Source organism: Chenopodium quinoa, unplaced genomic scaffold (assembly GCF_001683475.1).
Source record: "Chenopodium quinoa cultivar QQ74 unplaced genomic scaffold, ASM168347v1, whole genome shotgun sequence".
Classification (NCBI taxonomy): domain Eukaryota; kingdom Viridiplantae; phylum Streptophyta; class Magnoliopsida; order Caryophyllales; family Amaranthaceae; genus Chenopodium; species Chenopodium quinoa.
In genome coordinates this window covers 1,295,163-1,317,963 of record NW_018744626.1, presented here as the reverse complement: position 1 = coordinate 1,317,963, position 22,801 = coordinate 1,295,163, and the positions used below count along the sequence as shown (strand labels likewise).

General features: G+C 32.8%; 3 protein-coding genes and 1 non-coding gene across 4 annotated transcripts; 2 read left to right on the top strand and 2 right to left on the bottom strand.

Annotated features, from left to right (window-relative positions):
* The first annotated feature begins 660 nt into the window (after positions 1-660).
* LOC110700364 (probable apyrase 7) lies at positions 661-3,692 on the top strand. The gene is made up of 2 exons (XM_021877891.1): positions 661-2,320; positions 3,027-3,692. The coding sequence occupies exons 1-2, from the start codon at positions 1,231-1,233 to the stop codon at positions 3,488-3,490; spliced, it is 1,554 nt and encodes a 517-aa protein (XP_021733583.1). The 5' UTR covers positions 661-1,230; the 3' UTR covers positions 3,491-3,692.
* Positions 3,693-4,029: 337 nt separating this feature from the next.
* Positions 4,030-6,996, bottom strand: LOC110700365 (heme-binding protein 2-like). The gene is made up of 2 exons (XM_021877892.1): positions 6,674-6,996; positions 4,030-4,672 (listed from the first exon to the last, which is right to left on the bottom strand). The coding sequence occupies exons 1-2, from the start codon at positions 6,877-6,879 to the stop codon at positions 4,219-4,221; spliced, it is 660 nt and encodes a 219-aa protein (XP_021733584.1). The 5' UTR covers positions 6,880-6,996; the 3' UTR covers positions 4,030-4,218.
* Positions 6,997-8,314: 1,318 nt separating this feature from the next.
* Positions 8,315-12,911, bottom strand: LOC110700363 (motile sperm domain-containing protein 2-like). Its single transcript, XM_021877890.1, has 7 exons — positions 12,550-12,911; positions 11,492-11,644; positions 11,031-11,177; positions 10,422-10,568; positions 9,827-9,949; positions 9,167-9,256; positions 8,315-9,031 (listed from the first exon to the last, which is right to left on the bottom strand). Exons 1-7 carry the CDS (start codon positions 12,688-12,690, stop codon positions 9,014-9,016), a joined length of 819 nt encoding a protein of 272 aa, XP_021733582.1. The 5' UTR covers positions 12,691-12,911; the 3' UTR covers positions 8,315-9,013.
* A 9,343-nt stretch (positions 12,912-22,254) lies between these two features.
* On the top strand, positions 22,255-22,327 carry TRNAR-UCU. Its single transcript has one exon. It is a non-coding gene; the product is annotated as a tRNA-Arg (tRNA).
* The last annotated feature ends 474 nt before the right edge of the window (positions 22,328-22,801 follow it).

Genomic DNA, 22,801 nt, shown 5'->3' with positions numbered 1-22,801 from the left:
ACTGAACTGAATTGAACTGGAATGAATATTTTATAAGAGAAGGAAATTAGGAGCTGAACTGAACCGAACTGAATTGAGTTGAATTGAACCGAAAATAAACGTATAAGAACAGACCCTTAATCTTATTCTCAACTTTCAAATAATCAAAGGGGAATGGGTGACACTAATTGTTTCCCTTGGAGCATGGTTGAATTATCTTCTAAATATCAATGATTCAATGTCAACAAGAATAGTGTGTAGCTGTGTACTCAACCAAGTATTAACTACTATGTAATAAGTCATCAATTTTGGCACCATATCACGATCATACTAGATTAAGTTTTAAGACATATAATTTCGATCCTTTTAGATTCACGAAAACACTTAATTATGAACAAAATTTGGTTTTTGCTTCTTGGAATTAGGAAGACCAATTCTCAAGGTTTCCTACAAAATTAGCGAGCTTATGTCTTGAAAAAACAACTTTAAACATTACTTCGTAACTCAGTTAAGAACCACACTATAGCAAATCTTTCATTTTTATTTTGAAAATTAAATTATTACTTTATAAAATAGATATAAAACGGCAAAGAGTAGCTATTTAAGTATTTAGACATAAACCACAAAATTCGATCCCAATTTTTAATTACAATGTTAAGGCATTACCAAACCAAACTACTTGAATTCGTTAGTAGTCAATTCGGACCAAATCTAAATTAAGCTCAAAAGAACAATTATTCTTAATCAAATTCCTTAATTGAACATGATCTAGAATTAACCAATTTCCATGACCATACTATAACAAGGGGCCCAATCAACCATCATCGATTTCTTCCACTTCACCAACCTATCTGTCAATCGTCAAGTGCAAAACAAGGCTGTTGGCTTGTCACTTCCACTTCAGAGATCTGCTTCGATCTTTCATTGTTATTTGAAAGCGAAAGACAGGGAGATCTCTGAGCTACTTCCAGGTTCGTGGATCATACAATTTACTTTGAATTTTACTATATTATATACTGTACTTAATTTAAGTTAATTTAAGGATTGTGTTTCAAAGTTAGCGTTTTGAGCTTAATCGATGAAATTAAGGATTACCCTTTGTTTGATTGATTAAATAAACTCATGGGTTATGGTTTAATTATTGAATTGTTTTATGGGTTGTGTTTAATTTTTAATGATTTGGTGGGGTTTTTGTGAAAATTAAATGACAAATTGGGGAATTAAGATTATGGTATTGTGTTTAATTTGGAAATGGAACCTCAAACCCCATCAAAAAGCAAAAATTTGATATTGGGGTCTTTTGACTCTTTTCAATCTCATAGAAAATTGAAATTTTGCTTGATTTTTCTAGCAATTGTGTTAGTTTCAGTTGGTGTAATTTATGGGTATGGATTGTTTGGGGAGATTAAGCCATTTTTTACTGTGGTTGTGGATTGTGGGAGTACTGGAACTAGAGTGAATATTTATGAGTGGAGAATTGATGATGGAAGAAAAGGGGGTTTGCCAATTTTATTGCACTCTTATCCCCATGATTCAGCAAAGAATCATCTGTGGAGAAATGGTTGTGAGTACCATTGTATGCAAACTGAGCCCGGGTTGGATAAATTTGTGGGTAATTATTCGGGGGTGAGGACTTCCTTGGTGCCGTTGCTGCGTTGGGCGGAGGGATTGATACCGTATGATAGACATGGGGATACACCGATTTTTGTTTTAGCTACTGCTGGATTGAGGAGGCTTGCGGTGGAAGATGGCAAGAGGGTTTTGGAAGATGTAGAGCGCGTTGTTAAGGAGCACACGTTTAAGTGGAGAAGAGATTGGGTTAGGGTTTTAAGCGGAAGAGAGGAGGCGTATTATGGTTGGGTTGCTTTGAATTACAAATTGGGGTATTTGAATAGATCATTGAGTGAGTTGCCAACGTTAGGGCTTCTTGATCTGGGAGGTTCTTCGTTGCAAGTAGTGTTGGAAGCAGATGAGAGGAGAGATGATAGCCACCTCTTGGTATCAAAGATCGGTCGTGTTAAACATCAGCTTATGGCTTATTCCTTGCCTGCTTTTGGTTTGAACAAAGCTTTTGACAGAACAGTTGCAATGCTTGTTCAAGTTAAGTCAAAGGGAAATGATAATGAATCTGATGTTAGACATCCATGTCTCAGCTCTAAATTCTTAGGAAATTATACTTGCAGCAGTTGTTCTAAATCAGAGTCATTGCTACATTTGGTCGGAGATCCCAATTGGGAGAAATGCAAAATGCTTGCTCAAGCTGCAGCAATGAATTCAAGTATTTCAGATTGGTCAGAGCCTAGATTAAATTCAAGCTGCCGGAGAAGGTCTCCACACGAGGGTAAGTATCAGATTAAGTGCTGTGCTGCCATCCTCTTCTTAGTTGTTCAGTTTGCAAAATCTAAGGCTTGCTAGTACATAGTATATTACTATCCTGTTTTCGTAATTGACCTCACAGTTGCAATTTTGTCTCGCCAAAGCAACCTTAAATTTAGACAAAAGTCAAGGATTTTGTCCAGCAAAAGGATGTAGATTTTTTCTTCGATGTTTTGTAGGAATTCTTAAGATGTATTCTCTAATTATCTTTTGTGTGGTGTTATACCATCTTTTCATTTACACTTAGCCTATACTATATAGTAATTAGGGATCTGAACTTCAGATAGGATATAATTCTGATACTAAGGTTATGAATTATACCTCGTGTTAATTTCAATTTAAATCCTACTGGGCGGTGGTATCCCTTGTTTTTTTTTTCAACCTTTAGTCATTTTCACGGTTAGGACATAGGATTGATTTGAAAATTGAAATATCATGGATTGTCTCCTGCAAAAAAGATGTGGACCTTTTTTTTGGATGTTTTGCTGGAATCAGAAAAGGTTCACATTTACCTAATTTTTTTTGTATCAAACGTCTGGTTATCTTTTGTAAGATGTTAGATGTTGTATCACTTGTTATTATTATTTATTTTACTTTACAATTTGTCTTTAGGAACTAGTGGTCTGAAATTCCGAAGAGTACATTTCTGATTATCAAAGCTTCTTTTGCAGGCAAGAATATCCTTAATGTCGCCATTAACACCAAAGCAGGTGTTCGGTACCATGCTTTATCTGGATTCTTCGCTGTTTACAACATGCTAAATTTGACCGCAAAAGCCAATTTGTCAAAAATCTGGGAGACAGCGCACCATCTATGCTCAAGTACATGGGATGATGATAACAAAGTCTCAATCAGTCGATATTGTTTTAAGGTGTTGTATTTGGCATCCCTGATTGAGGATGGTTTATGTCTAGGAAATGCAGATGTAATATTTGGTCCTGGAGATATTTCTTGGACATTAGGAGCTTCTTTAGTAGAAGGAGAACATATGTGGAGGACAACAGGTGGTTCAAGAACTCTGATAACAACTCCGCAATATATGGATGTCATATCATCGCCCATCTTTCTCTTCGTTATATTGGTAGTCCTGGTATTTATTGTTTACCACAGTCAGATTAAGCTGCCTATGCCGTGAAAGAGAAGTGCTGTTGTTGGAGCAGCTTTGCCATCTTACCCACACTCTAAGCATCGGCCATGACAGTTATAGTGGTAGACTCATGTTATCATACATTGATTTGTTTCATTCTTTGTTGTAATATAGTAGTATTTAGAGAATTAGTACCAAGTACCAACTATGCGAAGCTATATAACATCATTTTCTTTCACTCCACTGAAAACCATCATTTTCTAACATTAACTAATGTTGCGATCAACCAGGGTTTGTCATGATAAGAACTATGGAGTATATCACAGATTCAAGGGCATGAAAACATGAAAACATACAGGAAGACTGTAATACAAAGTATGAAGTATAACGCACGAATTTGATAAAAATGTACAACATGGCTTCAGCCTTCATTTTTACAATACTCATTTGTTTATTATATACTTTCCTCCGTTCTATTAATATTGCAACAATGGACTTTTTGCACTATTCATCACTCTTGTTTGACCATATAATATGAGTTATACGTTAAGCAAAATATAATCAAGTGGGATCTTGTTGGATTTGTCTCATAAAATACTTTCACAATATCAACTTTTTATAATTTTTACTCTTACACAATTATAGATATTTAGCATATAAAAGGTGTTTCGGGATGCGTAATTTTCTCCTTGTTGCAATATTAACAGAACGGAGGAAGTACATGGATAATACAGACAACATTAAATATTTGCAGAGCTAAACTTGAGGTAGGTTATTCAGTATGTAGCCATTCCACTTGACATGCAGTTATCCGATTCAGATCCTTTAACATTGACCCATACTTCATTAACACGATTGAATATTCGGAACGGAGAATTACACTGAGCAATTGAGTAAGCATTTTTATTGTCTGATGAGGTTAAGTTGGCCCATTGTGATCTTCCCAAAATGGTAGCCAGTTTCTCAGCTTCAGTTACGACATTACTGTCACCTGCAAACCCTGAAAACTTCCTCACTGCAACACAGTGACTTGGCCATGAGACTGGCTTCAGGTTGAGCTCAGGAAGTGGAAGTGGTGGGGTGGCTTGAAACTTAATAGGTAAGTAGAAGCGAACAACATATGATGATGAATGAAGTGGTCCTGCTCCAGGGACAATGCTAGTCAACACAGGTTTTGTCATGGGGATTCTAGAGAAGTTCAAATTGGCGCCTTGGATGTATTGAAACAACCTGAAAATTTACGAAAAATACAACCATTAGAACTTAGAAGCCTTCAAAATCCTCAAAAGTTAGCAGAGCACATCTATTGTTAGCCAGAGATTAGGCAACCTCATAAATTGCAGAAAATGATTATCTCAATATACTTAACAATTCCAGTTGATGAAGCACAACGTAAAAATAAGACTCGAGTGCGATTTTTTTTATAATTAATTTACCTGTATAACCTTATTAACAAACAGGGTTGGAGCTTGAACCGACCAGCTTGGATTCTTTACATTAATTATCTATCACTCTCAGAATAGTAGAATCTAAGATCCTTGTGAAGTTGTGAGAACACCATATGAGTATGAGACTAAGGTTTTTGCTGGGTGTTGGCTAATGACTGTAAATCTGTAATACTTCCTTAACGGTTTGTTTGGATAGCAAAGAAGGGGAAGGAGAATGGAGGAAGGGAAGGGAAAAGAAAGGGAGGGGGAGGTGAGCTCCATTTTCCCTTCAAATCTCTCCAATTTTGGAGAGATTATGGTTATTATAGAGAGAGGGAAAATAGATCCCTCCCTCTCCTTCCCCTTCCTTCCCCCAATCTTTTACCCAAACAAGAGATTTTGTCCCCCTCTATTTCTCTTCTCTTCTTTTCCTTTCATTTCTTCCTATCCAAACAAAGTGTAAATGTTTAAGGAAGACCAACTACTATGGTTTTGCTTTTTCTGAAGTATCTGTCTAAGGCATAACTATAATCTGAATTGAACTTTCATTCCTTATCTAGTAGTTCAAAAGCTTTTGGCAATTCTAGAATAGTTCTAATTGCAACAGATCCAGCAATTACAGTTACAGATCTACAGATAGGTATGCACTCAAAAGTCAAAAAACCCTTTTTTTTTTCCCTTTCTACTGGTTTTTTTCTCAATGATAATCTTGCAATACAAAGATGGATTTCCACTTATCAAAGGTAGGTACTGTCAAACTTCTTTCCAGAAGCAACAAATTAACAATTTAATATGCAATTTTTTTCTTGGGAATAAACTAGCTTACCCTTTTTTTAACACTAGATCTGCCCCTGCTTCAACAGCATTTGCGTTCTATTTTAGTAATAAAAGAAATAGAACTATAAGGTCTCTAATCTTTTCCTTCCCTTTTCTTTATCCAAAAATACTCTAAGTCTAATCTATGACCTTTAAAACAATGTCCAAGTGGGTAATTAACGAAGATGAGAGCAGAAGGATAGGTGAGTTAGTGCAAAATACCAACTGGTGGAATACAGACTAGTTTCGCCTAAACAACGATCTTTGGTGTACCATAAAAAGTATAAACCAAAACAAATACACTGAGCACAAAACCACAAAGTAGCATTTGAATCATCTACGAAGTTTCAGGTTTCCTGCAGGAGATGAACAAGGCCCTTCAGTTTCCTGCAGGCTGCACCTCTAATCAACAAATACATTTCCGCAGTAACAATTTATAAACCTTGGAATTTTCAAGGTCATTTGCCTATAGTTAAGCCCTACACTAATTAATTATCTCTATATCCATATGGAGCAAGTTTCCAATACCAACTGCAGCTCACAAAATTAGCAACACAGTGATGCTCAAGCATTCACAATGACTATTATCTTATCGTAAACGCGACAACACTATCAGGATCAAGGCTGTAAACCACTTCATTCAACAATACCGATAAGACACAGCCGGTTAAGTGTAGTTTAAAATGATCATTACATAATTCTACTCTACCATATCAAAGGTACTACTACCTCCATCAATACTTTTAATTACAAAGTCATATATATAATCACTTAATCAGAGCATATTATATAAAAGAATTTCTTATACTTTCATTGTATTAATAATATAGCATATACTATATAAAAAAAAAAAAAGTATAATCATAACACCAGAAACACAATTAATTACATTTTGCAAATCATTATCACACTAATCCAATTTCAAAAGCTAAAAACATTAAAAAGTCAACAAATTAAGATAAGAGCAAGTCAAAGGAGAGAGAATTACCGGTGAAAACCTAATTTGGTAGCTTGATGAAAGGAGAGGTGATTGACGGGAGCAGACATCCAAGTAGATTTCTTATAAACCCTAATTTCAAAATCTGATTCAGAGTGGATTACAGAATATTGCGGCGATTCGATTGCGTTGATCGAAGGTACCAGGTACACTGCCACACAGATTGCCACCATTAATTTCCACGTCTTCCTCTCCATTCTTCTCGATTTTTCTCTCTGTAAGAGAAAGGGGCCTCAGACTATAAATACAGCTACGTAAATGAAGTACTTCGTATATTCCGTTAAAAAAAAAATAAAAAAATTACTTTGTATATCTCAATACCCTTTTTTTTTTTTTTTTTTTTTTTTTTTTTTTTTTTTAAGGATGACACCCGGTTCACCGGAGCTAAATCCGACTCGGATAGCACACCTGGCTTATGGTGGGTGAGTCTCCCAACAAGAGTTTCTGCATACGGCGAGACTCGAACCCGAGACCTCCCTTAAGCGAATCAAATTATTTAAAGCAACAAAGTGGATCGCGAATGTAGTCATCTCATTAGTAACATGGATATTATTTGTGTACTTTCTCGTCTTTGTACCTGTGTCACACATCTACGACTGCAATAGAACCCATGATCTTAGGGTAGATAAGGTACTGTTCTAGCCACTAGGCTAGCATTAAGTTTAAACACTATGGTACACTTTGTATTCCATTTAAACAAATTTATACGAGTACTACTTTTTTTCTTTTTTCTTTTTTAAAAAATATGATAAGGCACGTGCCCTGCTAGGACCTATAATGGCTCCGCCACTGATTGTGTCGGCTATGTACTATGTCCCTATTTGCTCATTTAATGCGTTAGAAATTCCTCTAGTAAAGATAGTTACTGACGTTTGAAGTTTAAATACTTATGTAAAACTATCGAAAACACACAATATTGTCATACTATCCATGTAAATACTAGTATGACGTGATTCTCATAATTATGTTTTTCTAATACTATGTATATTGTATTATTGTTTGTTTTCATGTTTATATGAATTCTATCGAATTTGTATATGCGTCCGTATCCATTTTCATGCAACCTAAGTTAGAAGGTATTTGAGTAGAAATCAAATAATACCTTGTTGTTTTATAAAAAATTAAAAACAAATTATTGGAAGGGGACTATCTTTATGTGGATTAATGTAATGGTCATGTACTCTTTTATTCTTAAGTCTCGTGTTATTTTTATGTATAACAAGTATAATAAAACAGATGAAGCATTATTCGAATTTGTATTGACACCCACACTATTGGTCAATAAAGTGCATATAAAATATAATCGAGAGAAAGGGTAAAAAATAACCATGTTTAGAGTAAAAGATAGAGTGAAGAGCCCTTTGGAAGAATTGTTCCAAACTTCCACGAGGACCAAGAGTGTAGTTATTTGGGTAACTAAACACATGAAATCACTTATTGTATTTTCAACCAATTTGATTTTAATTTTGGGTCTTTATACTCATTATTGGGGCATTTTATCTTAAAATTCATAGTTTTCACCTTTTTAGTGTTTATTAGGTTTTGACAATAAAATTCAAAAAGAGCATTTCAAAGAAAAATGCCTCATTGGTAGGATCAATTTTGACCCACAATAAACACTTTAACCAGGGAACTAATAGTGTAAAAGGTTAGGCTTCTGAACTTATCCCACATGGAGCAAATAACAATCAAGGACATCCTTTATAACTAATCTGAAAGCTTAAATACCCAACTTTAAGGAGGTGGAGGGGTTGGGGTTAGCATGATTCCATTGAACCCAGGTAACCCTGAACCCTAAACATTCCAGGTTGGAACCCCGGATCAAATTCAACAAAGGGGTTGTTTCCGTGTTCCTCCCCTTGAAGGGCAATTATTACTGAGACCCCAAAACAAATACGCAAACACTGCCCCTAATCATGTAAAACCCCAACATTGTGGCCCTTAGGTTGTGAGAGGTTTGTAGGGCAGTGTGTTGCTGGTAGCCACGCCACTGGTGCCTCGTCTCTCCCCCCATCTCCATTTTTTCAGAGCTTTGGATGTTCCGATCAGAGGTACTGACCATCTAACTTTGTTAAAAAAGTATTCAAATGTAATCACATATCTTGGTTTACAATTAAAAGTTAACATTTTCTAGCAAACTGATGGGTATGCATATACATGGAAAGAATCCTACTGTAAAACACTGAATTCACCTTATTTATTATGATAAATTAATGTTGCTCCAAAACCTGTTCTGGCCAGACGCCGTTGAAAAGCTGTGAAACCACCCATATTGTCCGCAAAGGCCTACAGCATTTCCAACCGAAAATTCTGACTACTTTGGAACGGCTACTATGTTTGTGGACAATTCTGCATTTCACGGGTATTCGACGTAAATATCCCCATAACAAGGGCTTGGAAATTAGAACACAAAGGGTCCTGTAAACTATGAGCTTGTAAACAAAACTGTGTACTTTGTTCCTTTAACCTCAGTTATTGAATCACCTGAGTAGATTTCTCATCTCTAAAGATAGCAGGAACGGTTTCAGGTGTAAAATATTCTTCTCGGACAGTCTCTACTGAACAAAATCTCACCTTCAATACAAAAACAATGCATGTATCAGTAGCAGCTTGTTATTGAGTATCAAGTAGCAGTCAAAGACTTATGTCAGAGCACAAATTTTTGGAAACTCGATGCTCCAATAAGCAAGCTCACCTAAGAGAAGAGTGTCCTACAAGCCTAGGGGCAAGATATGTAGGCCACTAGTTATATGTTTGTTTAAGTTCCTCTTTTTAATCTATGTGGGACAACTAATAAGTGAGTTTTTTTTTTCCCCTCTAACAACCCCAAAACATAGAAGACTTCAACTCTCTGTTTTACATTATTAGGATTTTTAGAAAGCAAGGGAGAAACGACATTGACATATAATAATTGTTTACATTCAGGGTGTTGCATCAGGCTACTGTTGTGCTTTTCTTTCTAACATTTAACTACACTTGATCCTCAGCCACCACTTCAGATGCATTGTGAGTGAAAATGTAGAGAATAGTAATCAGTAGGAAAAAACTAGCAAGTAGAAGTGCTATATTGCAGAAAGAGTCATAAAATCGAACAAGAACAAGCTGATATAATGATATTCATATGAAAGGCGACAGATACAATACCAGAGATGCATGCTGTTTCAGGAGGGGCTTTGCCAGCTGCCAAAGAGGTTTAAAAACAAAAGGCGCTTCCACCATGAGCACCTGGCCCAATCTCTTAGGATAGTAATAGTAGAAGACATCAAACTGCATAAAAGGATATAAGTTAGAACTTCCCAGATCGGCAATTATTTTGCCAAGGCACCAACTTAGTTGTTTCAGAGGTGTTGTTTCATATGCATCATACTCAGCAAAATTTTCTACTGGTCTTTTTTCAATATCACACTGACAATAGAAAAGGTAGGGGATAAGTTGGACTTATAGATTGACTCATTGGTCGCCTCTCCACTAAACATAGTTCTTTATTTATCTTCACCAGAAATTTGCTTATCTAAACAAACTGGAGGTTATTTGAACTTATATTAATTAATCTTTAATTTGGCTGTAAATTGAACTGAGTAACGTTCTTATCTTAACTTATTGGAGTCTTATTGAAACAAAGTATCTGAAATCCTTTTTTCAGGGTGAAAAGAACAGACCACAAGTCTAGTGTGTGTAAATGTGTAATACAGAAACTGTAATTAGGTTGCGACTCAGTAGAGGTTAAATGGTAGATTACCAAAAATGTCAAGAAATTCATATCTGCATTTGCAGTACCAAAGCCCCTGAGGTCGATTATCCCAAGTATCTGTTCTTGGCCTTCTGGGAGCTTGCTCAGAGCTTTCTCAATCTGAAACACGCATAACTTCTCATCCTCATCCTGCATCTGTAATTAGCCCATTATGCATGCATCATCAGATGGGCCTGTGCGAAATAACGAAGGCAAGGGAACATGATAAGTCACCTTAAATTTGAAGGGTGAAATATATTACTTTCAGCCATTAGAGTAGTATAATTCAACTTGATATTCATTCACAATCTTGTAAATTTCTGCAACATGTCTGCCAGACCATTTAGTTTCTTACAGTCTATAAGCTGATATATCTGCTAGCCACTTTTAATAGACAAATGGACAATGCCATGTCATTGCTGCAATCAACATTCTCTTCAAACTAAACCCAACTAACAAAAATTACCCAGAACTTTATATGATATGCTCAGTTGCTCATAGAAATGGCTTTAACATACCAAAAATAATGAATGATGTATTATAGCTTTATAGGCTAACAAAAAATTGATGAACAGAACAAGAAGTTAAAGCTTTGGCCAGTGGAACTAAGGTACTTACTCCTGGGTAATGTTTTGAAGCCTGCACAATAAGCACGGGCCTCCCATTCACATCGAGGAAGTCATGCACAGAGCTCTTGCCTGTTTGAGCAGCCCTTTTCATAGAGTCTTCAGACAGATCATCCACTCCAAACTCTTGACGCCATTTCTTAGATAAATAAGAAAGCAAAACATCAGGCAAAAGTCCAAAGGTTTTTAAATTAAGATGGAATGTGATGATGGGGAGATTCATAATTAAATGTGAGCTGTCAGGAACCATGTTTTGAAAGATCACTGTTACACAGTTTTATATAATACAAAGTAGAAACACGATAATGCAGCTAAACACAAGTGCACTATGGCTCACAGCATTGCCTAAAATGTATAACATGCTCAATACTTGATATACTGTAGCTCAGAATGTTCAAATTAATCATTCCCATCACTTTATCATTTTTAATGAACACTACTAGTCATACATACAATAGCTTTACTCAGCCTTTCCACAGCTTCGTCAACAATGAACTTGCGGTCCTTGAGAAACCAAAGGATCATGCTTTCATCATCACGCCCATTCTTGCCTACAGGGAGCTCGTGATATTGAGTTTTGAGCCTTTCCTTCACTTCCAAAACAAGCTGCAAGTATTCACAAGTCAAAATCATTACAAAAAATCCAGATAGAAACATTAATGTTGCATTCATTGTGATACGCAATAGTCGTTGAACTAGATTTGGTCAATTATGATCCACTATTGTTTCTAATTATGTTCATTCCCACAATCCCACTCAATGTTTCAAATTGACAAACCTGAAGGTTGAAATATCTAAGAAATTTTCTCTGAACATAAACCAATCAAAAGGGAGTTCTTAGAGTCTGTTGATAGCAAACATTCATTGTGACAAATCCAATAAGGCTCCTATCAAAGTGTTAAGCCACTTAAAAACCAAAATTCTGATCAAAGCTTTTCACCTAGTTAAGGGTGGGCGTTGACATTAATTCAGGGACATAAAGACCAATACAAATGAAGGTCTTGGTTCTCGGGTATAGGCTACGAGGATAAAACCTCGGACATACTTAACCAACTAAGCTAGCTGACATCCACTTCACCACATTTTCTTACATGGGCAGTTACCAATTTTCATGTTCCATGTTTTCCTATTTTTGTCCTTCTATTTGAAAGAGAGACATAACCCAATTTCATAGTGATTCACAAAATATAGTTTATTACACAGTTGGATATCAAACAAGAACTCATTCACTTACAATTGGATCATAAACAAAAACTCATTCACTTAATTTTTAATTTTCCAATAAAAGAACACCAAATTGTAATCCTTCAGCAATTTTAATAAACCTATAAACCTAGAAATTAAACAAAAAAAGGAACCCAAATCAATTGCTACCAAAATTAAAGCTAAAATGAACTTATAATCACAAAATAACAACACAAATCAATACCCAAAAGATTAAATCATTGACAAAAAACAATAATTAGCTAAAAGATCAAATCTTGACAAGAAAAAAACAAATAATTATGCACCTTACGAGAATTATCAGCATTAATGGTGCCACTACTGCTGCAATTTCTTACACAAAAATTGCGAAATTTAGCGGGTTTGTTGAAACGAAGTTGTACAGTTGAAGGTGGAAGAAGATAATTTGCATTTATTTTCAGTGCCATTGTTTTCTGCAACAATTTCCTTTCAGTTTTTTAGATCAAAAAATTGTTTTTTTTTTTCTTATAACTAATATACGATGATCCGATCAATGTTAATTGGGTTTTGGACTTGAATTTGGGTTTCCATTCTCCAGAAATGACGATCCGGCAAAATTTGGAACACACAAGATTTTGAGGCCCATTTTATTGCTTAACAAATGGTGGTGAATTGTTGCTTTTTTTTTTCGGTACAATTTTGTTTGTTTGTTAGGTACTTATTTTTTTTTTCCTTGTTTTACTATTAAACTAACAAAACTAGAGTGTGTGTCAAAAAAAAAAGAAAAAGAAAACTAGAGTGAGCCCGTGCAAAATGCACGGGATATATAAGAAAAAATATATTTAAAATATGGAAAGTTGATTTTGATGTTGTAATTTAGACTTGAGCTGTAATGGTCGGTTTTGTTAAACCCTAATTAGCTCTGTTGTACTGAGTATTAATAATCGTATTAATAATGTGCTGACACCTGCTGTGTTGTGCTATGCTATGCTGAAATATGATATTCTATGCTTTGCTTAGAAGCTCAAAAAACAAAAATTTTCTCTTTTATGTCGGTGGCCACACAATTCCATTATGGGGTTTACTTTTTCAAAGTTATAGAGGTTACCCATTCAGTGTTATAGGGGTTACTCGTGTTACTCAATTAGTGTCATATGGGTTAGTGTCTTGCTCTAGGAGTTACATACTTTGTTCTGTTGCAAGTAGTTATTCGCGGAGGCCAATTGCACAAAAACGTGTTGTACATTATGATTAAAGAAGTGGAAAATGTTTGGAGGGTAGTCCCTAAAAAAAATTGCATATAAGGTTGGAGATTTAGAGTACTATAGTGAATTGTCGATAAAGGAACTGTATACTCGTGCTAATGCATGACATATATTATACTATGTACAAAAAAAAATACTCGTAAAACAAAGTGAAATGTTAGTACATAGTGTTTAAAAAAAAGGAAAATTTACAAATTGCAGCCATTTAAAGTTTATATTTTGAAAATTACAGTCATTTAATTTTTTTTTTTTTTTTTTTTTTTTTTTTTGCAAATTGCAGCCCAAAAGTTCGTATAAATTGTAAATTGTAGCCCAATTCAACTTTTACATCGATTTACATGTCGAAAACTCTTCGGTTAAGGTTTTAGGGGCCATTTTATCTCTTAAGAATCCAAATTGAGCTCGAAATTAACAAAAAAAATAACATAAGTGCCTCGTTTTGCATAACAAAAATATATCGATTTGTGGGAAACTATAAATAAAAATGAGACACTTACATTTTTTTTTTGCTAATTCCGAACTCAATTCGGTCTTTTAAGCACTAAAATGGCCCCTAAAACCTTAAACAAAGATTTTTTTTTGACATGTTAACCGATGAAAAAGTTGAATTGGGCTGCAATTTACAATTTTTACAAACTTTTGGGCTGCAATTTGCTAAAAAAAAATTAAATGACTGTAATTTGCAAAATACGAACTTTAAATGGCTGCAATTTGCAAATTTTTCTAAAAAAAAGTGAAATGTTGGGGGTTTTGAGTGCTATAGTGAATTGTTGATAAAAGTATACTCGTGCTTATGCATGTCATATGTTATATAACGTACCAAAAAAAAAAATCACAAAGTGAAATGTTAGTAGTAGTCCCTTGAAAAAAAAAAGAAAAAAAAAAACCAAAAAGAAATAGTGAACGGGTAGTTATTGATTTAAAAAAAATAATAAAAAAACTAAAAATAAAATAGTGGGATTGGTAGTTATTTTTTTTGTTTAAAAAATAAAAATAATAATAAAAAAAATTTAATGCATGAGAGTTGAGCATTTAGATTTTGGAGCACTCTCATCAAAACGACTCTATAATTATATTATAGATTAATAAATATTTGATTATGGGAAATTTAGCATGAAGGGTCTGTTCTATACAGCTTAATTTTAGTTCAGTTCAAGTCCAATCAGTTCAGTTCATCTCCAATCAGATGAGTTCAATTCCGTTTCTAATTTTCTTCTCTCATACACAATTCATTTAAGCTATATATTCAATTCAGTTTAATTCAACCCCAATCAATTCAGTTCAGTTTAGTTCAGTTGTTTTCAGTAAATCAAATAGACCCAAAGTATAGAGTTATTGAATTTTCATTGGAAAAAGTAAGAAATATTTCATCTTTACGTATCACATAGTATATACTACCTCCGTTTCATATTATTTGCAACAATTAGATATTTTTTCACTCTACTTTATGTCAAATCGTTGCAAATAATATACAGCGGAGGTAGTAATATAATAAGAATTAAGAAGTACAGAGTATTGTACATAATAGTTTTTTTTATGTTGAAATCCTACTTTTAGTTTCTTATACTTGAACAGTTGCACTATTTTATTCTATATATTATTTGGTCTTTGATGTTATTAATTAAGGTGTGGCTTTAATAGTTCTCAATTGATTAAGGGTCTAACTTGAGCATAGATTGATTAAGGGTCTAACTTGAGCATAGTTGGAGTATATGATTAGAAAATGATTATTCTTTTGATTATCAAACTTGGTTTCACATTTAAAGTCATCAACTCAAAAATTTGAGTGGTAAAATAATTAAGAAAAATTCAACTCTTGGAAAGTTGATGTCTTTGCTCAATGTGTTATGATCACTAATTCACTATGAAGTGATCATGACACTAACATGAGCAATATAGCCATCATTAAGCACAAAATAGTTTCATCAAATAAATTTATTTCTATTATTACCTTTTTGTTTTAAAATTATTGCAACATGTAAAAAATGTATAATATTTATAAGGGCATGTTCACTTTAGCTTAATTTCAGTTTAGTTCAGTTTAGCTTCTAATTTCCTTCTCTCATAAAATATTCATTTTAACTCATTTCAATTCAGCTCCAATCAGTTCAGCTCAATTCAGTAAATGTGAACAGACACTAAATCCATGTGAATAAGGTGACAAAAAGAATGAAAAGAGGAACAAATGTAATCAGAGATAGAGAAAGATTGTGTGCAACTTGAAAAATGTGGCATTATATATGAAATTTCTATATAAGTAAATTATTGCCATACTTCAAGAACTTAAAAAGTATAACGGCATAAGTGTAACACCCTAAAAATTCCTTTCCTTTAAATACCCATTCTACTCTTTAAAATACGATTTAGGAATAACTAAGACATTACCGCCACCGTGAAAACGGCTAAGGCAATTATCAAAGATACACAGCGGAAGACTCAAAATTTAAAACCGTTTAAACAAGTCAACTCAAAAGTCAACCAAACGAAAATAAAGTTTAAAACCAAACAAACAAAGTCAAATAAAATCAAACTACAACTTGGAACCATTAAAGGCCCTTATTCAAAACCGTTCCAAAACCAAACCTTTGTGTTAGTCCACATAAAATATGTCATAAATAAATAAAGCATAAAACACCTCGTAACCTAATGAAAACTAGTAAGATTCACTCTTCTCTCATGCCCCATCATGATTATGCTTCAATACCTGAAAAGTTTATCTCTACTTGTTTCCACTACTATACTCTCCATTAAAAATAGGTCATCATAGGGCCAAGGTAAAGACATGGCCAAACAACAAACACACACAATCAGCAAAGCTGAGTACATAAGCGTAAATTAACACCACTAACATGCTTTCACCTATCAACACACTTACCTCATTGCACTTGTTTACAAGCACACACATCAATCAACAAAACACAATGACTAGACACTAAATAATTCATTTAGCGTTGATTACGCATCGAACGGGTTTCCTCCTACAAACCTCACCCAAATAAATTGAGGTAAACTGACACGGGAGCTAACCGTGCCAGCGACAAAACCACTCAAAGGTGGCGGAATTCCTGCGCATAATAATAAATAAAAAGGAATGTACAGCGTCCTGTACTCCATTAGAAGTTATGGTTAAATATAAAACCCCATAACTCCCCCCATTGTTCATACTCAAGGTATATACGTTCCAAGAGTTTTGGTGCGTAATCTCTTTCACTTTACGTTATTTACCTTTTATTGGACTTGATGATTGCTCTCAAAGCATCAGAAAACAATCACAATAATTATTCAATCAACCAAATTAATTCTTGAACACTTAATGACCACATATTATTTAATGTTGAACCCTTTTTAATTCTACCTCAGTGTCAAAGACACCTTAAACGCATAAAGCGCCAAAAATCATATCCCTCGGTGTTAAAAACACCTTAAGTGCACAAAGGCACCAACATACAATTTATTCCTTGTGTACATATACACTTATATAGCTCCTTCTCATGCTTAAAGCATCAATAAAAATTATTTGAACCATAATAAAATTCCTTTTCAATATTCCAAACATAATTAAACATGTAATTTAATTAATCATGCCTTCTAACATGCCATAAATAAAAATGTGGTTCAAACACAACATGCCCAAAATATAATCTTCCAATCCATAACCATCACAAATAATTCATGTTTCCCAATTCAATCACAAACACCATAAATTCACAATTCCATACATAAAGCTTAGCATGATACTACTTGTAATTGATTGAAATCAAACCTAGCATGATTCTACATCATCAAAATATGCTAAGTACGCGTACGTACCTTGAGTACGTTTTTAAAATTGCCACGACTAGTAGAAATTGCTTACTTCAAAGTCTCCTACACATTAAATTCATAATAGAGTATTAATATCAACTCTAAACAAATTTCCAGCAATATATACTATTTTAAAACCCCTCATAATTTAATTAAAGTAAGCTGAAATTATATTTAAAACACCATAATTAAGTCCCAATTAATGGGTAATTAAAATTTCTTCAAGAAACATAATATTAAGTGTTCTACATAAAATTCCAGCACTTTATTATGATTAAAACTTGCTGTAATTAAGCTTTAAAACACTTAAAACAAAGGCCTACCCTATTATACATCATAATCCTTCAATAACTCATGAATCAAGAACCTAAGGTTTCAAAAATTGGGGCTTTTTAATTAAAAACCAAATCTGAAAATTAATTAACATAATTACAATAACCAAACATCAAAATTAAATCTCCAAACTCATAATTTACAATTAGATTAAAGCCTAGATTAGATTTGGGTAATAAAGATTTGATTTTTTTTAAAAAAACCTTTTTTTCGAAATACGCGACTGCCGACAGCAGGCCGGCGCCACTGCCGGCTGGTGCTGGTGGTCGGCGGCCCACCGGTGGTGGTGGTGCGAACAAGAAGGGGAAGGGAAGGAGAGAGAAAAAAAGAAAAAGAAAGAAGAAAATAAAGTGAAAAGGGAGAGAAGTTTACCTTGGGTTTTCTCCACTCTAGGCAAAGTTGAATTGCCTCATAAGAGGGATATTTATACCCCTTCTCTATCACCCCCTTTTACCCTAAACTTTCCTCCTTTAGTTTTTCCTATCCCTTCCCTACTAAAACTTGTTAAAAATCATAATTTCTTAAAATAAAACCCCAACTTCTATTGAATAATTAATTAAACAAACTTTCCTTTAGTAAAATATTCCCAACTTACATGGGATAAATAATTAAAACATCATAATTAAAATACTAAAATTATTTAAATACCCTTATAAAATATATATTTTAAATAAAATACGTATAAAAATACGGGGTATTACAATAAGGATGTTTCTACGGTGTCATTTTTCAAAAAATGACACCATAACATGATGATGTGTTATGTTATGATTGGTCCATTTTTGATTTATTTTTAAAAGCCTAGATTTACTATACATGTATGTATTATTGTAAATACATGTATATTTTGTAAAGAATATGTAATTATAGCTTTTTAAAATCTATTTTTTTTTTCATCTTATCAAAATCATTTTCCAAAATTGAATTATAATTAAAATCTAGAAATTAAAAAATTCATCATTGTTCATCATCAATCTTCATTCATGATAGTAATTAACCACTCCCACAATCTTGTATAATCTATTCACAACGAAGATCAAAATTCTGACCAAAATTCCGTCCAAATTCGTTTATAAATTTTGTTTTAGGGTTCAATTGATAATTTTGATTAATGTAAAAATCACATTGTTTGATAGTTTTGAGGATGAAAAAAGCATTAGGAATGTCTATTATGATGATGATGTAAAATGCATATCTTTCATTTTTTTAAACTATGAATGGAAAACGAGAATTTGCTCTTCGATTAGAGTTCGAGTTTTTTTTTTTTTCGCATTGTTTGATCTAGAATCTTGTTTTTCGATTTTTGTAATCTTTTTGTGGTTAGGTAATCACCTATATTTAGTTAGGTCATTACCTTAAAATTTTAGTTTTACTTTTGTAGTTGGAATCTACTTGTACGCTAATCGTATTACAAAAAAAATAATTTATGGAATTTTTATCATAAAATTTTAGCAAAAAATGTTTTTGTGATCATAATCTTATTATATTTTGGAAATAATATTTTTTTGAATCATTATCATATCATTTTAGCAAAATATACTTATGGGATAATTATCTTATTATATTTTGGAAAAAATATTTTTGAAATCTTGGACATATAAATTAGTGGCTATAATATTGAGATATTCCTAATTAGCTTTCATTCACCTTTTTTTTTTATTAGCTATATATTAGATAATGATAACTTTCTTAAATTACATATTGTATGACCGTATATACATCTACATCCATAATTTTAGGACCCATCCTTTTTATCATTGTTAAGAAACATATTTTTTTGCCATTTTTATATATATCATATATTTATATTTTGTTTACAAAGTTATACAAATATAGCTTTGTTATATGATTTGCCCATTATTTAGCAATTTATAGAGAAATATTCTCTCTCAAATCGTTATTGACATTTAAGAGAATGTTTTTTAAAAAAAATATCAAAAAACTTCACATATAAGACTTTACCAAAAAATTTAAAAATTTAAAAATTAGTTTTTTTTTTTAATTAGCTTTTGTTCACGTTTTTTTTATTAGCTTTTATGTAATGACCAAAGATAGTTTAAGTCATTACCTAACCCACAAACAACTTCGAGAAAACTTAATTAAATTTATAAGATCAAACAGGGGTTGCGGAAGGTAAAAAAATTCGACCCACTTCATCTTCTACAAACTTGATACTCCTTGTTCTTTGACAAAATTGCACAATTTGAGTCTACGTAAAGCATATTTTTGAACCATTTAAACCAAAATTTGTCCTTTGCAAATACAACTAACATTGAATTTAGGAGTAGGGGGCTAATTTATGACATGATTCATGAACAATGATGAACGATATGATCGAACAATGATGAACGATGACGATCGAGCAATGATGAACCATGATGATGAACGCATACCAACAAAAATCGAACAATAATGAACAATAATGATAGAACAATGATGATCGAACAATGATGATGATGATGAATGATGAACGATGAACGATGATGAACAATTCTTATCACGATGAATTCTAATTATAATTATAAAATTGAAAATTAATTTATATTATAAAAATACATTTTCATAATTTATAATTATGTATTTTTTTTAAAAAATGCATGTATTAAAAATAATACAAAAAAAAAAAATACAATTTTAATACATTGTGGACATTAAAAATAATTCAAAATGAAAATAATAAATACAAAATATAGGCTAATTATATTTTGCCACATCATCAAATTGTGGTGTCATTTTTAAAGAATGACATTGTAGAATGACATAAGCTTAAAATGTACTTGTACAATGTTTAGCAATATATCTAGGGCTCTAGACACATTAGTATGTTGGCTATAGACTACTCCATTAATTACTAAGCATGGTTTACTAATTACTACTCTGGAATCTTTACTTTTCGCCCTAATTTTGTTTTTGAAGTGTAAGTTACGTAACCAATACACTTGTTATCCTAATTATACAAAAGCGTAAAGAGTGTCCCATCACGACACATCTCATTTTAACCGATACACTTGTTATCCTAAATTTCTAATTTTACAAGAAGAACAAGAAGTGAGGGCAGAACAAGTTTTAATTTGTAATTATGTGGGCCCAATTATCAATTTTTGGAAGCAACATTTAATTACTACCCAAGGCCTTGAAGAAAGTTATAGTGTTGTTACCACTAAAAAAAATATGTGGAATATATTTCCATAGTTTAAACTTTAAAGTATTATTGAAATTAGTTTATTGAAATTTGCATAATAGCATAATAGCCTAACAAAGGTCTATTCATTTCAGCTTAATTTCAGTTCAGCTCCAATCAGTTCAGTTCAGCTTCTAATTTCCTTATAAAATATTCATTTTAGCTCAGTTCAGCTCCAACCAGTTCAGTTCAGTAAATTGAAATAGATCCTTAGAAGATAATGCAGAAGTTTGTGCACAATAACTAATTTTGTTGCATTGGTTATACTTATTCTCTTAGATAGATTAGGTGTCTTGAGAAAGTGTATTTTGAGTAGATTTTCTTGTATTCCAAATTTCTAATTATTTCAATTTTTTTTAGTAAAAATTTACATGAATTGATTGTTGACTTGACACTTGAGATTTAATGAGAACCTTTTTCTTTGCCTTTTTCTTTCTTTTCCATCTTTTACTCGTTAATGAAAATTTGGTCATGAACACCATAATTGCTTAGCCATTATCTTTTGGTCATGCTTTTATAAAGTCCTTTGATTTTAAAGGGAAGATGCATGATGTTTAAATGGATCAAATTGAATTATGAAAAATGAAAGATTTTTGATTGGTATTTCTGCAATGATTTAGATCAAGTTCTTTTGGATTAATCAACTAAAGTTAATTAAGTCCAAGCTGAATTTGGACATTGGCAGATATTAAGAAATTTTGTTCCCCTTTTTTCCAACTCAAGGCCTTTTAATGAGTGGTACTTTCATGATTTCATGACAATATGAGGAGGTTTAGCATCAACTATGACCTATGTAGTGTTAGAATAATTGGAGGATCAGGGTCCAAATAATTAAAAAGGATTATTGGATATTTTTATGACACGTAATATATAGCTATAGTTTGATATCAACCTACCTTCTAGAAAACATGCATGGTAAACATGATATAACTATTGGTATACAAAGAGCAAATAATTGATTTAGATCTATAAGAAAGAAAGAAAAAACCATATAGAAGTATGAACTTTTTTTAAAAGGAAAAAAAAAAACAAATGAAAAAAGAAAGAAACATAGAAGGGAGAAAGATCATATAAATTGAAATCTCGAGATTGATCTTAGCCTCTTAGGTCAGGTACAAAAAATGAAATTGTGTTGAAACAATTCAAGATAGAGGTGTGGCATATCAATTACGGAGTAGAAATAAATGAAGTGAATTATTTTGTACTCTGTTTAATTCATTATTCATACTTTATTATGAAATATACAAATCGATATTTTTCAATTTTGTCAAACAAAGATAAAAGTTAGATAACCTTAAAAAAAGGGAAAAAGAGAGTTGAAAAAAATTCAGCATTTCAATTTTTAAATTTGACTAGTACTTCGTATAATCCAAGTCCTAAGTGTATCATTGTATCAATGTACAAAAGTATAAACAAAAGCACTTTATGAATATTGTTGTCACCAATAAGCGCTCGTGGCCTAATGGATAAGGCATTTGACTTCTAATCAAAGGATTGTGGGTTCGAGTCCCACCGAGCGTGTATTCAATTTTATTTTTATTTTTATTATTTTTTGGTACCATTGAGTTTTGTAAGTTTTCCATAATTTTCATTATTGCATAGGGTCTCAAGGTCCTGCTAGCAATTACATATGAAGTACAAAAAAGAGATATATGAGATGGTGAAATTAACACATCAACTTTTAAAATAAAATCTAGCTTAAAGGAGCATTCTCCACATATTAATGTATTATATATTCCATTTAATATCTCCTGTTTCGGGTGAAAACAATGGGACCTTGCCGAAGGTCCGCTGAAATGGAGAAGGCTGGATTCGGTCCAAGTTATGCTGGGCCGAGTATTTCCTGCACAGTAAACACACGTAAACTAGCCTCGGGGGTGTTGCCGAGGAAGGCCCCTCCGATGCTAAAGTCAGTACAATGTGTAAGAAGAAGACACTATGCAAGAGAGTTTGTTGCTTGAGGCTTTTGTGGAATATCTCAGAATATATGAATGA